Raw genomic sequence first — 20,549 nt, forward strand, 5'->3', positions numbered from 1 at the left:
GACTGGGACAAGTCGGTAGAAGTCAGGAGACACAGGTGGGAGCTAGCGTGGGAGGGACTTGCACCCAGCTCCTGCACGGCAGTGGGAGAGAAAGGAGGCCAAGGGATGCTTTTCCCATCCAACCCATGACTTTTCCCCTCCAGCCCCAGAGGGCATCATGTACTCCAACCAAGGGAGTAGGGCCGTCCTGATGGGGTTTGGTGAGGAAGGACACCCTGCCTGCCCCTGGCAATGACCACTCAGGACAGTTAGTACATAAAGGCCGTTCTCCCCTTCCCCAGGAGCAGCCCAGGGACAGAGGGTGATGGGGCAGTGGGACGGCTAAGGGCTCCCAGCCAACAGACTCCTTTGCCCAGGGAGTAAAGACACTGTGCAGCCTTGTCCACAGCAAGATAACTTCCCCACCACACCCCACCCCGAACCCTCCTGCTCTCCGTGGCCCACAGAAAGCCACCCAGTCCAGCTTCTCATGTAGGTTCATGGCACTATTAATAAAGCTGCTTTTTTCAATAAGAGCTAAAGAAAAGTTGAAATCCTACCCTTGCAACTAATTTCTTGAGTTTGCTTTTTAAAGAACACTTTTGAAATATCAAGGTCAATTAGAGCTTGATTTATACATTTTATTTATTTATTTATTTATTTATTTATAGCCAGGAAGATGTATTAAAGTTCTGTTAGGGTTTTTTTGTTGTTGTTGTTGTTTTAAGTGAGAGCCATACTACTGGGTATTTATCCCAAAGATACAGACATAGTGGGAAAAAAAGGGCCATCTGGAACATCTGGAATGGATCAAGAAGATGTGGTATATATACACAATGGAATACGATGCAGCCATCAAAAGAAATGAAATCTCGCCATTTGCGACAACGTGGATGGAACTAGAGTGTATCAAACTTAGCGAAATAAGTCAATCGGAGACAACTATCCTATGATCTCCCTGATATGAGGAAGTGGAGATGCAACATGGGGGGTTAAGGGGGTAGGAGAAGAATAAATGAAACAAGATGGGATTGGGAGGGAGACAAACCAGAAGAGACTCTCAATCTCACAAAACAAACTGAGGGTTGCTGGGGGGAGGGGGGTTGGGAGAAGGGGGGTGGGGTTATGGACATTAGGGAAGGGTATGTGCTATGGTGAGTGCTGTGAAGTGTGTAAACTTGGTGATTTACAGACCTTTACCCCGGGGGATAAAAATATATTATATGTTTATAAAAAATAAAAAATTTAAAAAAATTTTTTAAAAGGGCCATCTGTACCCCAATGTTCATAGCAGCAATGACCACAATCGCCAAACTGTGGAAAGAGCCAAGATGCCCTTCAATAGATGAATGGATAAAGATGTGGACCATATACACTATGGAGTACGATGCCTCCATCAGAAAGGACGAATACCCAACTTTTGTATCAACATGGATGGGACTGGAGAGATTATGCTGAGTGAAATAAGTCAAGCAGAGAGAGTCAATTATCATATGGTTTCACTTATTTGTGGAGCATAAGGAATAATACAGAGGACATGGGGAGATGGAGAGAAGTGAGTTGGGGGAAATCGGAGGGGGAGACGAACCATCAGAGACTGTGGACTCTGAGAAACAAACTGAGGGTTTTGGAGGGGAGGGGGGTGTGGGGTGGGTGAGCCTGGTGGTGGGTATTAAGGAGGGCACAGATTGCATGGAGCACAGGGTGTGGTGCACAAACAATGAATCTTGGATCACTGAAAAAACAAAATTAAATTTAAAAAAATAGAAAATAAATAAAGTGAGAGCCATAATGAGGTCGAACACTGAAAAAATAAAATTAAATTTTGAAAAATATTAAATAAATAAATAAAGTGAGAGCCATAATGAGCTTGGGCAGGAGAACAGGTCTTGGGGCAGGCAGTGCAAGGTGACCAGCTACTGCCAGTCCATGAGCCCTGGGACGGGGAGCTGCTGGCCATCTGCACATTGGAGTTTGTTTCGTCAGCAGACCAGAGGCTTTTAGGACTCCTGAGCCACCTTCCCTGTCTCCGGCTGCAAACCGGCCAGGACGTCATCAAGGGTGATGGCAGGAGTGACCGTGGAGAGCCAGCAAGCAGGGCTGCACACAGGCAAGGGTCCTGAGGTCCAGGGGGCTGACATTCTCGACCACAGGGCTGCCCGGCGTGGGGACGACACTCCCAAGGCTGAGGGACAGAGTGGGCAGTGTGGGAATGCACCTGCCTGGGGCCAATCCCACCTAGCCCTCGGCTGCAGTGGGCGGAAGCGTGGAGTTTCACCGTGTCCCAAGCAGACTCAGTGATGGAAACAAACCGGACGAGACCACGCCCCTGTTCCCCCTCCGCGCCCCACCCTGCACGTCCGGGTTTTCACTTGTTTTAAGGACAATCCCTTGCATGTGTTCCTATTTCCTAATATGTCTATGCAACACACACACACACACACACACACACACACACACATACAGACACACAAACACACGTTTGTCACATAAAAAGACAAATCTCCAATCACAATTGTGGCCAAGAAACTTTTATTTAGAATTTGACTTCCTATTTAGGTTCTTCCTTAATAATTATGATTTTCGGGGAGGGGAGTAGAATGACGATCTTTTAATGGGTCAGACTTCAGATTTCCTAAAGGCAGAGGGGTATTTCCCAAATAAATAGCTATTGGTTGGGGTACCAGGTGGTGGGTATTATAGAGGGCACGGCTTGCATGGAGCACTGGGTGTGGTGAAAAAATAATGAATAATGTTTTTCTGAAAATAAATAAATTGGAAAAAAAAAAAAAGAATACATACAGAGTTCCCTGGGTGGCTAAGTAGGTTAAGCATCCGCCTTCGGCTCAGGTCATATCTTAAGGTCCTGGGATCAAGTCCTGCAAAGGGCTCCCCACAGTGCGGGAGAGTCTGCTTCTCCCTCTGCCTGCTGCTCCCCCTGCCTGTGCTCCCGGCTCTGTCAAACACACACACACACACACACACACACACACAACCAGATGCCCCCCACCCCAGAAGTGGAGGACAGCAACGGAATTATTTTAACATAAGTGAAAATATTCCTGGATAAATCATTAGTTTAAAATCTTACTGTCGAAAAGTAGTGTATTGGAAGAAGAAAGTGCACATCTATTTCGAGCAAAGCAACTGACATTAAAAATACGGATATATTTCATTGTCTTCTTTTCTAATTTATACACACTTTGGTTCATTCCACTACCACACCATTGTACCATGAGAATGTTTATTTCACAGGTGATTTTTTAATCCTGTAGCCACAATTCCCCCATACTTTTACATCATTTTTTCTACACTTTTTAAATATGAGATACAGAATTTGTCGGAGTTTAAAAGGGACAGACACATTCTTTCTGCTGAAAAAGGTAGCATATTTAACTTAAAGAGTATTGTTAACCTTTTGGATAGCAAGAATTTGAAGCTGCTGGGAGTCACGTGTATTTGTAGGTCCCAAAGTAGCCCTGAGGTCTAACTAGGAAAATAGCTTTTATAAACTGTAACAAAACTCACCTCAAAATAAAAACCTATGAAATGTACACAGTTCTATCCAGAGTCAACATTTTTATAACATCCATTTTCAGAAACAACCATGAAAAACAGCCTCTATATCGAGATGGCCTCACCTGCGATCAGACAGCCCGTGCTCGAGTCTGTCCAGTCCTCCCGGTATTAAAAACACCATCCTCGGGCGCGCTAGCAAACGCCAGGCGGGACAATGATTTGAACGAAGGGAATTCCAAGGAGAGCTGTTTCTGTTCATCTGACCAGAGGATCCCATTCCCATTCCTCAGGATGTCCCCAAGGCTCCCAAGGTTTATGGGGTCCTTATATAGTTAGCATCCAGTTTTCCAAAGTTGTACAGTTCCAAACCAGTTTCTAGAACGTTTGCTCAAAAACTGCCATTACAGTACTTCAATGCAATCTCTCAAAACGTTATCATCAGGTCAACACAGGTCACTGCTCTCCCTTGAATGAGCAGCTTCATTTTTGTTTCTTGCCTACATTTCCTTCTAAAACAAGACAAAGGTGTAACAGGAGGATGAATCAACTTCTCTCAAAACTCCAACTGTGTCTGGTTTCCTTAGACTACCTAATACTTGGGCAGACTTGGGAAAATCCTAGCGCTTCCTCAGGGAAAGATGTTGATCATTCTACAGCTAACCTGGCACCAAATTTCAAGAAACTCAGTCCCCACCCACTGCAGAATGGCTGGTGGAGCTTGGGGACAAGCAGAGTTATCCTGGCTTCCGGCTTCCGCCTCTCAATGCAAAGGGTGAATGTCAAAGGCAAAGAGATGTCCCTGATGGGCTCCTGGACATGGCCAGGGAGCTCCTGCAGGAGGCGTCTGGGCCAACACCACCTCGCACGCAGTAAGATCTAGGATGTGACATGCTGGCTGTGTTGTGTGTCGCATTGGATGAAGGGCTTCCAGTGAGTCTCAGGCTGTCCATCGAAGCAGGTCACCTCTGACACTCCCTGGGAGCCACAGCAGAGGTCACCTTGGCGAGCACAATGCCTGGTCTCCCTCCAGCTCACCTGTGTGCACACCCGCGCGTGTGGGCACGCTCGCACCTTAGCACGCACTGTCCACTCTGGCACGGCTGGCGACCAAGGGCCGTCGGAGCCCTGCAGGGGTCGCGCCTGTCACAGAAGTCCTGTATCAGACTGGCTCACAGTGCGGAGATCGTGTGCACAGCACGGGCATTCAACAGAGTCGCTCGGAAACTAGCTGAATCAGTTCAGGTAGTGTGGGTTTGTGGTTTTGCTTTTTTTTTTTTAATTCCCCCCCCCGTTCCCCCCCCAAAAAAAATCTCTGGAAGAATTTTTTTTTAGTCTCTTCTTTTAAATGTTAATGAAGAAACGTGTGAATTCAAGGTCCCAGAAATGAACAGCTGACTCCAGAGTCACCCAGACAAGTTTAAACGCACGGAGGTGTGAAATGGGGAACGCAGCCATCAGCCTTTTAGGAAGAACTAACTGTTCTACCTTCTCTGCCGGTAATAGCCTCCCACTGGGATTATCCACCCAGTTCCCATTGCTGCGACGGACCCTCGGCCTTCCCTCCTCTACAGCAAGGTGGTCCGGGAACCGAGGACCCCGTGGTCAGGGGCTTCAGCCTGCGGAAAGGCCACAGCCGGTAGAGCCTCCAGTTCCCTGCACAGGCCGTAAAGGGCCCCAAGCAAATACTGGGGTACCAAGAACAATGTCATCACTTAAAAGCTTGTGACCAGCAGCTTTACACGGTTCATGATGGATGTCCAGAGCCCGGGGGCCCATGTGTGGCACGAGACCAGGAAAGGGGCGAGCAGGGCTCTGCAGGTGCACCCCAGCGGACTTGCATCAGGCCTGGATTCCTGGCGCAGCACAACGGTCTGCTCTCCGACTTTGTCGTGGGGACGGTGGGGGGGGGGGTGCTGGCAGGACTCTTGCCAGAGGCTGCAAGAGATAAACCAGGTCCACTTCTTAGTCTTGGCTCCTTTACCGAACTCTCGGTGGCAGCGGACCCTTTCCTCACGACTTGCTACCGCGGATCCCTCCCTAGGAATGACAGGCTTTGCATCCGTTTCGGGACTGGGGGCTGGCCCCACCTCGTGGGATTCTGCTTCATGCACAGCCGCCTGGCCCCCACGCAGACCACCAGAGACCTGCTCACCCCCTACCAGCATGAGAGCAAGCGGGCGGAGGCGGTCCGCACCCGCGTGCCCCGTGTTCCAGCTGGGGCACCCATCTCTCCGTCCCTCTCCCCAGAATGAGCCTGGTGTCCCGGGAGGGCCCGAAGCCGAGACGAGGGGCTGCGACTCCCGCTCATCATGTCGCTGAGGTATGCAGTGTGGCCCGGAGCGTGCCGGGAGTGGCCTCGGAGACAGGAAGGTCGGTCCATGATGTTCTGGGCTGTTTCTGCAGGGCAGCCAAAGACATGGCAAGTTTATGCTCTGAACGCCAAGGTCATCCCAGACGAAGCTCTCCCAGCTCTTCCCTCTTCCTGCCCAGGGGGGAGCCCGGTGGCGGGGCTGAGCCTGGAGCACTGGAGTCCCATAAGTCAGAACAAGAAACTGTCACTGTCACCCCGCCCACCCTGGTGGCAGAGGGGGAGGGGCCAGTTCTAGAGGTAAAATCGGAGGCTGGTCATCTGTGTTAATGCAGCCACCACCACTGAACATACCAGCAGAATCTGTTTTAAATACAAGGGTTCGCACCCACAAGAGGTAACTGAAAGGGGCTGAGGTGACTTCCCATCCACCCCAGAGTTGTTCAAGCTGCCAAAGTCCTGGGTCTCCAGGAACCAGAAAATCCCAACTGAGGCAGATGGCGGACATCTCCCTGGAAGACAGCAGCATTGACGTCGCCTTGGAACACTTTCTTCCGTCTAGTGTAATCATAATTCACTCAAAAGTATTAAAATATACTTCATCTTTTCCTCTAACTACATGTATATATAAATCCCTGAGAAGGTACCTGTCAACTTGAAATTCACTATTTACAGGTAATAAACACCAGGGGGGCAAGCAGACCCCGGGTCCCCCGCTCCCTCCGGGACAGCGGAGCAGTGCTTCATCTGTCAGGAAAGCAAACTAGGTCTCCCTCCCTTAAATGGGCACAAGGGTGGTGGGGGGCGGGGCTGGCTTAGTCGGTGGAGCATCCGATTCTTGGTTTCGGCTCGGGTGGTGATCTCATGGGTTGTGGGATGGAGCCCCAGCATCGGGCTCCTTGCTCAGCAGGGAGTCTGCTTGAGAGAGTCTCTCTCCCTGTCCCCCCCTCTCTCTCAAAATAAATAAATAAATGAACCTATCTTAAGGGGGGAAAAAAGGCATGAGTGAGAGCTGTGCCGAAATTCTAAGACCATCCACACAGAAGCTGGTAAAATCTGTCCCTCGTTCACTGGGTCGGTGGAGGTATTTCCACAATTCAACAGGGACACGGCACTGCCTCTCGTGATCACCTTGCTTTTCTGCCCTTTCTTAGACCTCAGAGTGGTGGGGCCAGGGAGGGTCAGAGCTGTTGGCCGAAGCTGCGGAAGAAAACAGGCAGAAGAGGCAAGCAAGGAAGGGAGCAGGCAAGGGGGAAGGCGGGGAACCAACGTGGTGACAGAGCTGAGCGGACGTGCGGAAAACAGGAGGAGGTGACCGGCCAACACCGCCCCTGCCCCCGACCACCGCGGGAAGCGAGGAGGCAAAAGGTGATCTCCTCAGTGAGAAAATGCGGCCAGCCATTCAAAGCAGTGAAAATACAAGAACCAGACCGTGATGTCAACGGATGCGGGACCAGACTGTTGGGGAGACTAGGCGCATTTCTCTTCCCCTCGGGGACCAGCCCTCATCTCATCCAAGGGGACTTGGCCAATCCCAACTCCAGGTCACTAGGATGACGTGCAGCCGCCCAGTATCAGTGATGCTAAAAGCAGGGCCAGACCTCTATGCCGTTCTGGAAAGAGGGAGGAGCTCGCTTAAATCTGACCTTGAGAGCTGCATTATCATCACCCCTGACCATCAGGCTGGGGCTGCCCAACAGCCTGTTAATTGAGGTATCCTGAGAGGTAAGTGTGAGACCCCAGATAAGCTCAATGACTCTCGATGCCAACTGGGAGGGACTAGGGAGAGGCTAGCGCCATCCCTGCCCACATCATGAGACAGGGGCCCGAGTCCCAGCCCAGCCTGGGAGCGCGATCCGACATGCGAATCCAGGCTTGTAAGAAACAGCTTCCCAATCGGTCTCTACGCTTTGAAATCTATGGCTCCCGAGTAGGAGAATCTTAAAATAAAGTGCTGTCAGTAGTGCATATGTGACCGGTACTCTATAACCCAGATGGCCGGAGATTCATTAGAATTTCTCAGTGCTTTGGAGTATGGACAGAAACTCACACAGAGAGCTCAGGGCCCAAGGCATATCCCACACGTGCTCTGCCCAGGTTCCCTGCATCTTGGAAATTCTACAAAGTCTGCATGAGGAGAAACTGAACATCACAGTCATCAGAGGAAAAATAAAAGTAATTCCACACCAGGGACTCTCTGGAATTGAGGCTGGAGGAGGGAGCCATCCAGCCCACTCCAGGAGAATTTGCCTAAAACCAAGTTTGCTTAATATTCCTGTTCCTCTGGCCCCTCCCCCTTTCCAGCAGATTGTATCACTCTGGGGCCTTATTCTCTTGCATCTTTTTTTATATTTTAAGGGTATCTGAATTCAATTTATCTGAAAGCTCAGAGGACTTAATTTTGTACTTCTGGTAAAAATTGATTACATTCGCCCCCGCTTTATTAAATAACAGATTTTTCTCGTATCTGTCGTATCTGTTTTTTAATATGTTAAAGGCTTTGCATCCAGTTTATCTAAAGTCCCTTGCTTAAGATACTTAGTTCTAGCAATAAGTACATGCTTCTCTCTGCTTGGTTTCATATTTTGACAACAGGTTTTTCTTCGTTATTATTACCGTCTAAGTAAGAGAGCTATAAAATAAGATACGAGAACGTCTGATTCTCCTGTCTCATGTCATCATTTTGCTGGAAAAGGAAATGCCTCCATCGGACAGAAACAAATGTTCAGAATCCCTTCATGAAATCTGTAAGGACATATAATGCTCATGCATGCCTACAATGAGAAGGAAAGACAAACAGAAGAAAGGGGAGACTTCCACGAATTCCATATGAAATCAGAGTTATCACAAATAATTATTGCCAGAAACAGTATGCTAAACAAAGGGTCTTCGGGCAAATGTATTAAAACCGTCTTAAATACAAACAGCCCATCAATGCTGCAAATTTGATCATAATTAAAAATACAAAATTCTTCTAAATTTCTCAAGTGAGGTTCAAAAGGTAGGCTCTGGGGCAGAGTTGCCGGCCAGGTGTACTGATCTCTAGGGGAACTGGTCTTAGGCTAGTCGACTGGTGCCCTGCCCCATCACTCAACGGTGCAGCCTGAACAAACGCAGCGTGTTTGGGCCCCCGGCTGGGGACATGCAGGGAGGCGCCGCGCTTCGGGAGGGGTGAAGGCAGGAGAGTGGCGTCCTTCTCCGAGCGCGGAGCCCCACTGCCTCCTCCCCCACCTCACACGCTTCAGCCCTCACGTCCTTTTCCTCCAGGAGGGCGCCCGCTTCTCCTTCTGCGCCGCCGCCGCCCGCTGCTTCTCCGCCTCCTCCGCCCTGCGCTTTTCCTCCTTGGCCTCCTTGTACCGCCACTTGGGGAGCTGCAGGTGGGCGCTGTCCTTGGTGCTGCCCTTGGCGGAGGCGCGCTCGGGCTGGAAGGTGGGCGCGGGCGCCTTGCTGATGCGCACGCGGGGGATGACCACGCCGGGCCGAACGCTGCTCCTTCGCAGCAGCTGCAGGGGCAGGAGGCTGGCCCTCCGCGGGGCCCCCGGCAGGTGCGGGGCCGGGAGGCTGGCCTGCGGTGCCCCCTCTCTGGAGACCCCCGCAGCCTGCGAGGTCCGGAACGGCTGCTCAGAGCCCTCTATCCTGTCACTCTCCCGGGCACGCGCAGCCCGGCTCCCGCGAGCCTCGAGGATCTCCTGCACCGCCAGCCGCCTTTTCCCCACACAGGGGGGGCTCTCGGGGCACACAGTCTGGCAGACGATGGCCACGGCGGGGCTGTACAGGCTCGTGGTCATCCGGACCATGTGGTCCAGGACGCCCCCATCCTCCAGGCCCTGGCGTGAGCGGGAGGTCAGAACGGACCGCACAAGCTCCGTGAGCCTCTGCAAGCAGTTTTTGGAGCCCGTGGGCTTCAGAGTGGCCTCCGGGGGCAGCGGCAGCTCCGGTCTGTACTTTTCCCCAAACTGCTCCGGGCAGGGTCGCTCCAGCAGCCTCTGGATGAGGCGGACGGCCTCCAACCGGCCTGTGTAAGCAGCCCACTCCTGGGGCGACATCCCACGGCGGGGGTCTCTGGCATGAACGTCTGCCCCTGAAAAAAATGCAAATACACACAGTCATGGGCGAAGGCGGCAAGAACTTTCCTGGCCAATGGCAGGAAACAGAAGAGGGAAATGGATCAAAGGTAAAACTTCTGAAACCTAGTGACATACGACCTGAGAATGTGCCCCATGGATGAAATGGCCTGACCAAGAACTACTTGCCTGCACTATCATTACTACACAACCCACAGAAGTGCTCCGTTGAAGGGCTTAGCTTTCCTAAGCAAAACCGCCTGAACACAGTCCCTACATCCTGGAATTTTTAAAGAAACAAGATTTTATGGCTTTCCAGCAATGGAGAGATGACTCGACAGCAAAGGTGCCTCATGAAGACGTCACTGATGTTACCAGAATGTTCTAGAATACTAAAGGGAATGATCACTTGCAAAGCATTTGGCATCCCCTTTACTTATCATCTCACGTTTTCCTCATAGATCTCATGGGAGGAATGTGAGGGTCCCTATTTTGCAAGAAATGTGTGGTCCCTACACGTCTTGTACTCAGTGGTTAGTGGGTCCAGGGTCTATCCTCTTTACCAGACCGTGGGCTTCTCCTGGGCAGAGCACACATCTTCCTCGTTTTGGTTTCCTCGACACATCTCATCCTGGCTGGTAGGAGGCGTGCACTGAGGGATGGTAGTCACACGGCCCAAGGGACCTACCTGAGGCCTCAAAGCTGGTAATGGAAGTTCTCACTTCCCGCCATCATGCAGGGAAGAACGCTTCCTCTCGGACAGCTAGCTGTCTGTGTCAACGTGGCCAGACTATAGTACCCAGGGGTTTAAACACCCATCTAGGTGTAGTTAGCATCCACAATCAGTTGACTGAGTCAAGGACATTACCTTCAATAACATGGGTGGGCCTCATCCAATCACTTGAAGGCCTTCATATCAAAAGTTAAAGATTTGGGGAGAAAAAACAATTCAGCCTCAAGACTGCAGCATTGACTCCTGTCCAAGTTTCCAGCCTAATGGCCTGCTCCCACTACTTTTGGGCTCTCCCACCGCCAAAATCACGTGAGCCAATTCTTTAAAATAAATCTCTTAAATGTGTATTTCTTATTGGCTCTGTGTCTCTAGAGAACCCTGCTTCCTACACCCTCAGTCTCCCTTACACTAGTCACTTCCTTAATAAATCTCCCTCACACCATGCACCGGCCCCTCCTAATACTGCAAATTTAAACTTCAACTCAACTTGATGAAATGTTCATAAATTTCAGTGTGGTACTATAAGAGAAATTAATAAGGAATTGCTGTTCAATTAATCTTGGTCCAATCTCAGCCCCATACACAGTTAAAAATCATTCAGGATTTCAGGTCTCATTAGTCATACTTTCCCTGGCAAAGCAATGTGGAGAAGTAGGGCAATTATCTAGTCTGTGAGCTCCCCGGGGACCAGGACTGGCAGAAGCTTCAGCATTTATATCCCACGCAGATCCTGGTGTCTGACACGCGGCATCGGCTCAGTGTGTGCTCAACGAGATGAGGAGGGCTCACCAGCCTCCCTGCCCCTGCACCCCTGCAGTGCCCCCCAACCATCACCCGGCCCAGGCAGGCCCAGCCCACCTGAGATCGCCTCATAATGCTCTTCACTCTGGGGCACATTTAAAAAATAGGCATATTAAAAGAGTGGTAATTATTTGGAACTGGAAATCGGGATGGAACTCATTAGCCAGAGTACAATTTATAAACTGACAAAAATGAAAAGGGGGCAGTAAAAATGTCACCGCAAAAAATAGATGACACATTAAACCTTAATTAATTGCATGTCACTTAAAAAGGTACAAACTGCAAAATTAAAATCTTAATGAACACGGCTGCAGAGAGTCATTTCTCAAAAGCTAATGGAAAACTAAAGGAACAGCTGTCCAAAGTGTAGCGCGCGTCCTGTTTCCTCCTCGGGCCTTTTCAAGATGATCCTGGAAACCACACACATTCTGAAGAACAAGGCCGGGCTGACGGGGGTGCGGCCCGGGACGTGAGTCAGGCTGTAATCTGGGGACCCAGTTCCCTTCGCAATCAGCAAGGGCAACGTTAAGGGCCTGGACTGGACGGCCATGATTAAATCAGGGCAGACCAGCACCCATGATCGACACGCAATACAGAAACGTTTTGGAGAACACGGAGATCTATGACAGGCCAGCCTATGCATCTCCTGCCCGTGGACTGTGGGCCTCCTCACCCCCGACCCAAGGCTGTTCTGCCCAGAGCTCCGGCCACACAGAACAAAACTGAGTGTCCTGCCCAGGAATCCATCTGCCGCCACGTGGAATGCTGTGAGCTGTCCACACACAGTCCTCTGTTCTCCTCAAGGCCGCAACGTACTCAGCTCTAGGCAACACACTGTGACTGCTATAACCCGAGGTCTTCCCTCCTCAGGACTACTGACGTTTGGGGAAGATCTGTGGTGTGGGGGCTCTCCTGTGCTTTGGTAAGACTTCTGAGGGCAGCCCGTCCCTACCCAGTAGATGCCAGTGGGATTCCACAGTTGTGACAGGCCAAAATGTCCCTAGAGATTAGCAAATGTTCGTGGGGGACGGGGGGCAGGGGGCAACACACACCCCCACCTGGGAATTACCGGTCTAACCCCGTAACCACAATCCCATTCCCCTTTTCCTTCGCCTGCCTTACAGCTGGTCAGTGAGGCCCAAAGAGAAGGCTTTGGAACGCTGATAAAAGCGACCGTGCGGTTGGTGGTGCTGCTTCCTATCTGAAGCCTGGACTTCTGGTGACCAAGCCGCAGGGGGGCCACAGAGGGCGGAGCTGGGTGGACAGAAAAAGGAACCTAGCTCTGTGATGTCCTCACGGAGTTCAGGGCCGCTCTGTGACTGCCCACCGCAAGGCTTCTGGTGAGGTGAGAAAAACATGCTTGTTTTCTTTCAGCCACTGTCAAGTCAGGACGTCTGCGATGGGAAGCAGAAAGCTTTCCAAAAGTGCTAAAGAAAAACAAGCTACTTTCCATCACTCCAGCTCAGAGGCGTCCCCTGAGAGCCGCGGCTGGGTCGTGGGACCAGCGGTAGGCAGGCAGAGCTGTGTCCCTTCCTTTCCTGTTTCTCTGCCAGCCCCCATGTTTTCTACCCTTCGAAGCCCAGCTCTGGCCCTCCCTTCACCAAGTGGCCTTTCTGGTCACACGGGACCCCTGTGGACCAGTCCGTGCAGGTCTCCTCCTGTGCCAGCCCGGCCTGTGTCTTGGGGACTTGGGGTATAATTGAGGAAATGAATCCGGATTCAGGGTCTCAGGAAAGAGACCCGATCTGGAGGGCGGCAAGGACAGAACACCTGCTTCCAGCCTGCCCCAGCCCTGGAGGCATTTCCAAGATACCCTGTACTTGGTCTTGTGGAGGGTGTCAGCAGGGCCGACCCCCGGCTGCCCGAGGGACCCCCTTCCCTCTCCTTCACGCGGCTTCCTGGCTCACATTCCAGAAAAACTACCTGCCCCCACGGCCTCATGTCAAGGTTTGCTTTCGGGCCAGCGAAATGCCCGGCCTCAGGGACACGGAACACCTGACTCTTAGCCTTTTCACTGCATGATCACTGGAGACTATCCCAACTCGGCCAATTCTCAGGTCACAGGAAGTCCATGTTTTCCTGATCAACAGAAAGAAACCTCTGCAGTGATATCAAATCACCTGGCTTTCCAGAAGCACACAGTCCGGACTGGAACGACCTTGGCCAACAACGGGACTGCGTCTCCCTCATTAAACAAGCCCCGACACCTCCCAGAGGGCTGCCTTGTTGCCCGGAATCGCAGGCAGAGGCGAGCATCTTGTCTGCCTGTGTCTGCTTCCCAAACGCCACGGCAATCACACACTTCAGCATAAAAGCCGGTTCCCTTAAGCGGGTCTGGCGCCAGCCAACCTCCACTGAGCTCTGCTTCCCTTCAGAGAAAATCACGGCCTCGTTATGCCTTCTCCGAGCCACTTATTTGAATAGGCCTGTCACTCGGGGGCATTAGTATTCCACGGAATTAACAAGAACCTGCAGCCCCACTTGCGATGCTTATCAGCGGGGCTGACATTATTCCTCGGGAAACCAAAAACCAAAGAGCCCATAAATCAGCTTTTCAGAACCTGGTTATGTTTTTAAGAAAATCTAACGTTTTGATCATTCTAATGTTATTTCGTTCTGCCTGACAAGGTAAGATAAGATGATGATACGTGTCTGGATGTTAGGAAATGACTGGAAAATCTAAACAGTTGAGGGGGCGCCCAATTCAATCATCCATCATTTCTCAACGGAAACGGGTCTTACCGAACATAATGAAGTTGCAACTTGGAAATCCAACTCAGGGACAAGAAATACTCCCAAGTACAGAGCGACGCTTGCACTTGAAACCATGAGGATGGGCGACACCCACTCTACCCTGACCACTCACACACAACCCTGCTTGTGCTTCTGCTTCTGGAATGAACACAGGATGCCCTTCTGTGATCAGCTCTCAGGGAACCCTCCCCAGCCGCACACAAATGCACACTCTGTTGAAATGTCAACTCAAAGAAATACTCTGGCATACGTATCTTTAAAGGTTTCGGTTTTTCTAAATGCTGATATATTAAATGTAAATAACAAGACTTAAAAATACTTGTGCCAACTTTTTAAATATCCCATCAAGGATCCTTCATGCTGCCTGTCCACCCAAGCCAGGAGGGACTTTGATCACACAGGTTTTGGCTTTTTCTTTTAAAACCTACATGCAGGGGCGCCTGGGTGGCTCAGTGGGTTAAAGCCTCTGCCTTCAGCTCAGGTCATGATCCCAGGGTCCTGGGATCAAGCCCTGCATCGGGCTTTCTGCTCAGAGGGGAGCCTGCTTCCCCCTCTCTCTCTGTCTGCCTCTCTGCCTACTTGTGATCTCTGTCTGTCAAATAAATAAATCTTTTAAAAAATAAAAAATAAAACAAACATGCACATCTACTGTAAAAGAAAAACGTTCTGTGTTTTCCTGGGGAAAGGAAGCGTCGGCCACCTTAGTAAGAGCAGGAAATTTAAATCTCTAGAAGTTAAACAACCACAATCTTAGAGGGCCACTCAAAAACTCCCCAAAAAGATTTTTCCTTTAAGTGGAATATAGCAAAACTGGAAGGAGGAAACGCTTGTAAGAGGGAAAAGATGCTCTTCTTATGTTTTCTATCCTCTCCTAATTAGTCACATCAGTGGATCTCAACAGGAGGGGACTTCGCCCCCACCTCCACCCCCACCCCAGGGGGCACTTGGTAGCTCAGATCATGATCGTGGGGTCCTGGGATCGAGCCCTGCATCGGGCTCTCTGCTCAGCGGGGAGTCTGCTTCTCCCTCTGCCTCTCCCCTTTCCCCCGCCCCCACACTTGTGCACGCTCTCTCTCTCTCTCTCTCTCTCAAATAAATAAATAAAACCTAAAAAAAAAAAAGTAAATTACTAGGAAAAGAAAATATCTGAGAGGAAGGTAAACTGTAAGAGACTCTTAACCATAGAGAACACACTGAGGCTGCTGGGGAGGGGGATGGGCTAGTTGGGGGATGGGCATTCAGGAGAGCACTCAGTGTGATGAGTGCTGGCTGTTTTAAGTTTTAAATCACTAATATTACACTCCATGTTAACTAAGTAGAATTTAAATAAAACTGAAACAGGGGCACCTGAGTGGCTCAGGGGGTTAAAACCTCTGCCTTCGGCTCAGGTCATGATCTCAGGGTCCTGGGATCGAGCCCCCCATTGGGCTCTCTGCTCAGCGGGGAGCCTGCTTCCTCCTCTCTCTCTCTGCCTACTTGTGATCTCTGTCAAATAAATAAATAATATCTTAAAAAAAACCACAAAAACCTGAAACATTAAAAAATCAATCAATTGATCACTCATAGCTATAATCAATATAATTTATATAATATACATATACAATCATATAACTCAATTATAACTAGCTCCAGAAGTAGTAAATGCAGACGAAGCTTCCTCCAAACACAAAGCATCACGAACACCGTTTAATGAGGAAGAACCACCTCTCGTTGCTATAGGACAGGCAAGGCCTCAACGTGGCCGAAACCGATATCTTGCCTTTAAAAAATGAAAACTGTCAGAGTCAAAAGCACCATCAATGGGATTAAATCTAATTATGCTCTTTTTTATTTCCGTGCAAGTTTTCTTCCTTGAAGCCTGTCGTCACTTGCTAAGGCGCTGAGGTGGAAGCGGGAGAAAACACAGCCCAGCACCCCAGTGTGATCACCAGGAAAACGCCAGACAGGCCGGGGACACCGGATTCGAGCCAGTATGGAGACGGTCAGGTCAGGAGCGACGAGGGGAGACGGGGCCACTGTCCCTGGCCCCAGGACATGGGGGATACAGGACAATTCCTGAGGGAGCCTGGATGGGATCCTGGAAGGGAGACAGCAATGGATGCGCGGGCGAAACCGGAGTAAAGCCCGGAGTTTGGGAACAGCAAGGAGAGAGGGCCGTGCAGGACTCGGGGCTATTTGTCACTTTCCCTACATCTGAATTCGTCCCAAATAAAAGTTTCCTCTAAAAATAAGTAGCAGCAACTCGTCTAAAGCAGGGTCACAGCTCATCCTGGGGGGTGGAGGGAAGTCATGACTTTCACTGCACGATGGGGAGCGGGGAGCCTCAGAGAAGGAAGCGCTCCCTCCCGGAGGACCAGGTCACAAAGGGCACGGCAGGGGTGCCCACTGACCCAAAGCTACCACCTAAGAACTTTCCGCTCAGTGACATGTCACACACATCAGCATGTGATTCCAACCACCAGCAAGTGGGGATGCAGGATGGCTTCTGGGTCCCACCCCCCGCCACCCCCGGGGCAATCCTCAGCGGGACATGCCCGCATGGGAGCCCAGGCCTGAACACACATTTCTAAGAACAAATACGGGCAGGAGGAAGCTAGGGCTGAGGGAAAAGCCAATCAGGGAGCAAGGAGGGGTTTCCTACAGAGTGACCAGTACTGGGACCTCCCTCCCACCGCATCCCCAAGGGTTTGCCTTCCTTCCGGCGGTTGCCCTCAGCCGGTTACAGCCACATCCTCAAAGACCCTAGTCTCTGTTGCACCCACTAGGCTTCGTCCCCACGGAACGGATTCATCTCAGTCCACGATCTCCAAGGAAGCAGGATCAGCATTTGCCGAGCCCCTCAGGACACCCCTCCCCGCGGGGCGGGTACCAACCTGCTAGCATCAGGGCTCGGACGCACTCCGTCCGGCCCTGCATGGCGGCTTTCATCAGGGCCGTGAACCCGAACGCGTTCCTCCTCTCAAGATCGAGGCCAGGAAAATAGTTCAGCAAGTAGTTGGTGACAGTGGCGTGCCCTGCGAAGAGAGTCACAAACGGTTACCGGCACAGTCCGCCAGCGGTGCCACGCGCCGACCTCCGGGACCAGGCCACCCGCGCGGCCGGGCCGGGCTGCCCTCCGCCGCAGGAGTAATTCTCATGGCGCCGGGAAACAGCAAGACACGGGGCAACACCGGTCTGTTCCGGTTCTCTGCACCCCCCCACCCCCCCACCCTGCACCGGGGAGCTCAGCTGTTCTTCCGACTGGTAAGGAGGGTCCGTGGGGAGCCCGCGGAGGGTGGGGACGCCGGGCGGAGCGGAGCGAGCCTGCAGCGACACTGGCTGATCAGGGGACAGACAGGTCCTGGAGGCTGTGGGCTGTCAGCTCCCCGCAGGAGGTGCCAGGGCCAGCAGACGCTCAACTGAAAATGAACCTCGGAGCCATTTCTCAGCGCTGCCTCGGGGAAGGTCCTCATCACAGCCCAGGGATACGCGAATTCATGTTGTCATCCGCCGCTACCACTCCGATGTGTCTGTCTGTCTGTCTCTGTCACACACACTTGCCGGCAGGAGGCAGGAACATGGGGGATGTTGCTACTGTTGCTACCAACCCCCTCCCCCCCACACCCCCGGCCCTGCCCTTCTGTGAGCTGCCATCCCCACCCTCGCCCCTGCTGGCCTCAGGCAACAGGCCCTGGCCAGCCGTCAGCAGTCCCAGGCGGCCCGGCCCCAGGGGAGGGGCTGGGCGTCCAGTCTCCTTCCTTACACGCTGCCGATCCAGCCCTCTGAAATGCCCCCCACCCTGTTCTTCCCGGGGCACACATGTTCCTGGGGAACCCCCCCGGTCAGGCTGCAGGCTGGGGCCTCAGGGACACTCCAGGGCTCTCTGTCCTGAAATGAGCTGCAGCCTCTCCCCGCCCCGGGAGGCCTCTGCGCCAGCCTGATGCCGGAGCCATGAGGCCCCTTCCCCGGGGGGCCCAACCAAAATCGGGGCGCGGACTCTTCTAGAACCACTGTCACCTGCTTACCATGGACCTCAGCCTGTCTGCTGAACTCGCAGTAAAAATTAAAAGGTGAACCACAAAGCCTTCTGAGCGTGAAACCCTAACTAACAGGACCTCTCCAGACACAAGCCGCACCCACAGGTGTGACCCTCCGGCAGGAGACTCACGCATCCCGCCCCCCCCCCACCCCGCAGCTGGCGCTTGGGACTCGGGCACTCACCGGGCCCTCCACTGTCATCCAAGCTTCTAGGCTGGGGAAGATGCCAGCTGTCGGCGGGGGTGGGGGGGGTGGGGGGGTCCTTTGATCTCAGTTAGGCTCGTCCCCCAGCTAAACGCTCCGCAGCACCCATCAGATTTAGAGCGAAACGAACTGCAATTCGGAGCCATTTCTTTTCAAACGTGAAAGTGTGTCGGTCGTAATTTGTAGCAGGACGTCCTCTGCCCCATTGTAAACTAATGCTTGGAACAGGCAGGGAGAGGGAAAACCGGAAAGCCACACAGCAAACAGCCCATTGCACAGAACTGTTCTGCTGCGGACGCTGAGTCAGGAAAACCAACACGTGGTCGCCTCGCTGACTACAGGCACGAGCTTTCCGTGGCCCACGAAATCCGTCCCGCCTCCCTACCGGCTTTCTCAGGACAGCAGACACCTCTGTCACACTGGTGGCCTCGTACAATAAAATCAGGGGTGGATAAGATGCTTCCAAGGACATCCCGAGAGTAACCTCTCTTCTGTTGAAAAAGGACAACGGGTCCAAAATGGAGTCGCTTAGGCTAAGCCCCCAGGAACTGAACCGAGACTTAATTATAGTTTTGGTTCCCCCAGAGACAGAGTCTTCAACCCATCCATCAGCAATCAGCCGGTCAGCGCTCGGGATCCTGACCGCTCCCTGACAGCGCCCTGGTGTCCCCTCAAGGAAAGTGACCTTGCCGTAACCAACCCACTTCTCTGCCCTGCACAGCTTCCTTGTTCCTCCTCCCCGCTTCCTCCCGCCTTCCCCTTCCCCTTCCCCTTCCTCCTCTTACTCTGTACAACTCCTGGGGGGCGGGGGGGGGGGCGGGAGCTTTCTACCTGCTAGATGCGATGCTGCCTAATTTGAATCCACTTTTGCTCAAACCCAACATTTTTAATTTGCCGCCGTTTCTCTTTGAACACTTCTTCAAAACCATGACAACTAACCAAGGGGAGCTTTCCTTCTTTTAGTAAGGCAGATAGACAGATGATAGAGAAATAAAATAGGCAGACAGACAGACAGACAGGCTAACACGGCCTTCCTCACATAACAGAACCAGAACATGTACCATACTGAAATCTAGCTTGAGCGCAATCCAACCTTCAGGATGGGATTTGGTTCCTGAAGTCCTCCGACAAAGCCTTTCAAAGGGTGGGCTCACCACAGAGACTCCCCAAAACACCCCCCATGAGCCTGCATAGGGAAGAACAAAAGTGACCCAAGGGTGAAGTGAATTCTGGATGAGTCGGCTTCAGTGGCGTGACTGAGAGCCCGTGTAGACACAGCTTAGGACTGAGAAGACCTGAGTGTGAGAATACCCAAGTTCAAGTCCCAGCCTGCCACTTAACATCTGGGCAGCTTGGGGCACCTGGATGGCTCAGTCGGTTAAACATCTGCCTTCAGCTCAGGTCACGATCCCAGAGTCCTGGGATCGAGACCCGCATCGGGCTCCCTGCTCAGTGGGGAGTCTGCTCCTCCCTCTCCCTCCACCCCTCCCCCAGCTTGTGCTCTCTCTCCTTCACTCACTCTCTTTCAAATAAATAAATAAAATCTTTAAAAAAAAAAAAAAAATCTGGGTAGCCCTGGGAAGGCAAGTCTCTGTTTCCACTTCTGGAACTGGGAGGTAATATCAGCATCACCGCGGTGAAACTTAGAGAGGACAGGGTGTGTGGCAAGTGCCTCACAGAAAAATCCCGCATCGTTCATGGGGATAGCACACTCTCAAGGAGCTGGAATGCAACAACCCACTCCGTAACTAGTGGGCTGCGCCTTGTGGCTTCCTTCCAAAGACCCACTACAGCGAGCGGGGGTGGGGGGGGACAGTGGAGATACCCAACAAACATGACCTCAACCAGGTGACCCAGTAAACACCAGCGGTGATGAGTCACACCGGCCTCATGAATCTTCCAGGCCCAGCCGTGAACTTCCAGGAAAATCCAGCTTTAGCGAGAACTCTGCTCAGTCCGGCCAGTGCCACACCCTCCAGATCTGGTCACGGTCCTCGTCCTCCACACCCCCCGGGGCGGGGGGGGATGACCACTCACCCTGGCCTGCCTTCAGCAAGAGCCCCATTAGCTCAGTGTAGCCACAACTTCCCTTACCCCCGAGTCATTTTCCACCCGCTGACCCCACCTTGCTCCTTGGCTCTACAGTCCCACTTGCCCGAGCCGTATTCGG

The 20,549-nt window shown here is 52.1% G+C and overlaps 1 protein-coding gene across 1 annotated transcript in view; it reads right to left on the reverse strand.

Moving 5' to 3' along the window:
- Nucleotides 1–8,681: 8,681 nt before the first annotated feature.
- Nucleotides 8,682–20,549, reverse strand: part of ANKRD33B (ankyrin repeat domain 33B) — a 70,271-nt gene continuing 58,403 nt past the window's right edge. Inside the window, exons 3-4 of the mRNA XM_044233824.1 lie at nucleotides 17,032–17,172; nucleotides 8,682–9,887 (exon numbers count right to left, since the gene is read on the reverse strand). Coding sequence (XP_044089759.1) covers nucleotides 9,055–9,887; nucleotides 17,032–17,172 — 974 coding nt within the window. The 3' untranslated portion in view covers nucleotides 8,682–9,054. The remainder of the gene's footprint in view (nucleotides 9,888–17,031; nucleotides 17,173–20,549) is intronic.

Source organism: Neovison vison, chromosome 1, assembly GCF_020171115.1.
Source record: "Neovison vison isolate M4711 chromosome 1, ASM_NN_V1, whole genome shotgun sequence".
Classification (NCBI taxonomy): Eukaryota; Metazoa; Chordata; class Mammalia; order Carnivora; family Mustelidae; genus Neogale; species Neogale vison.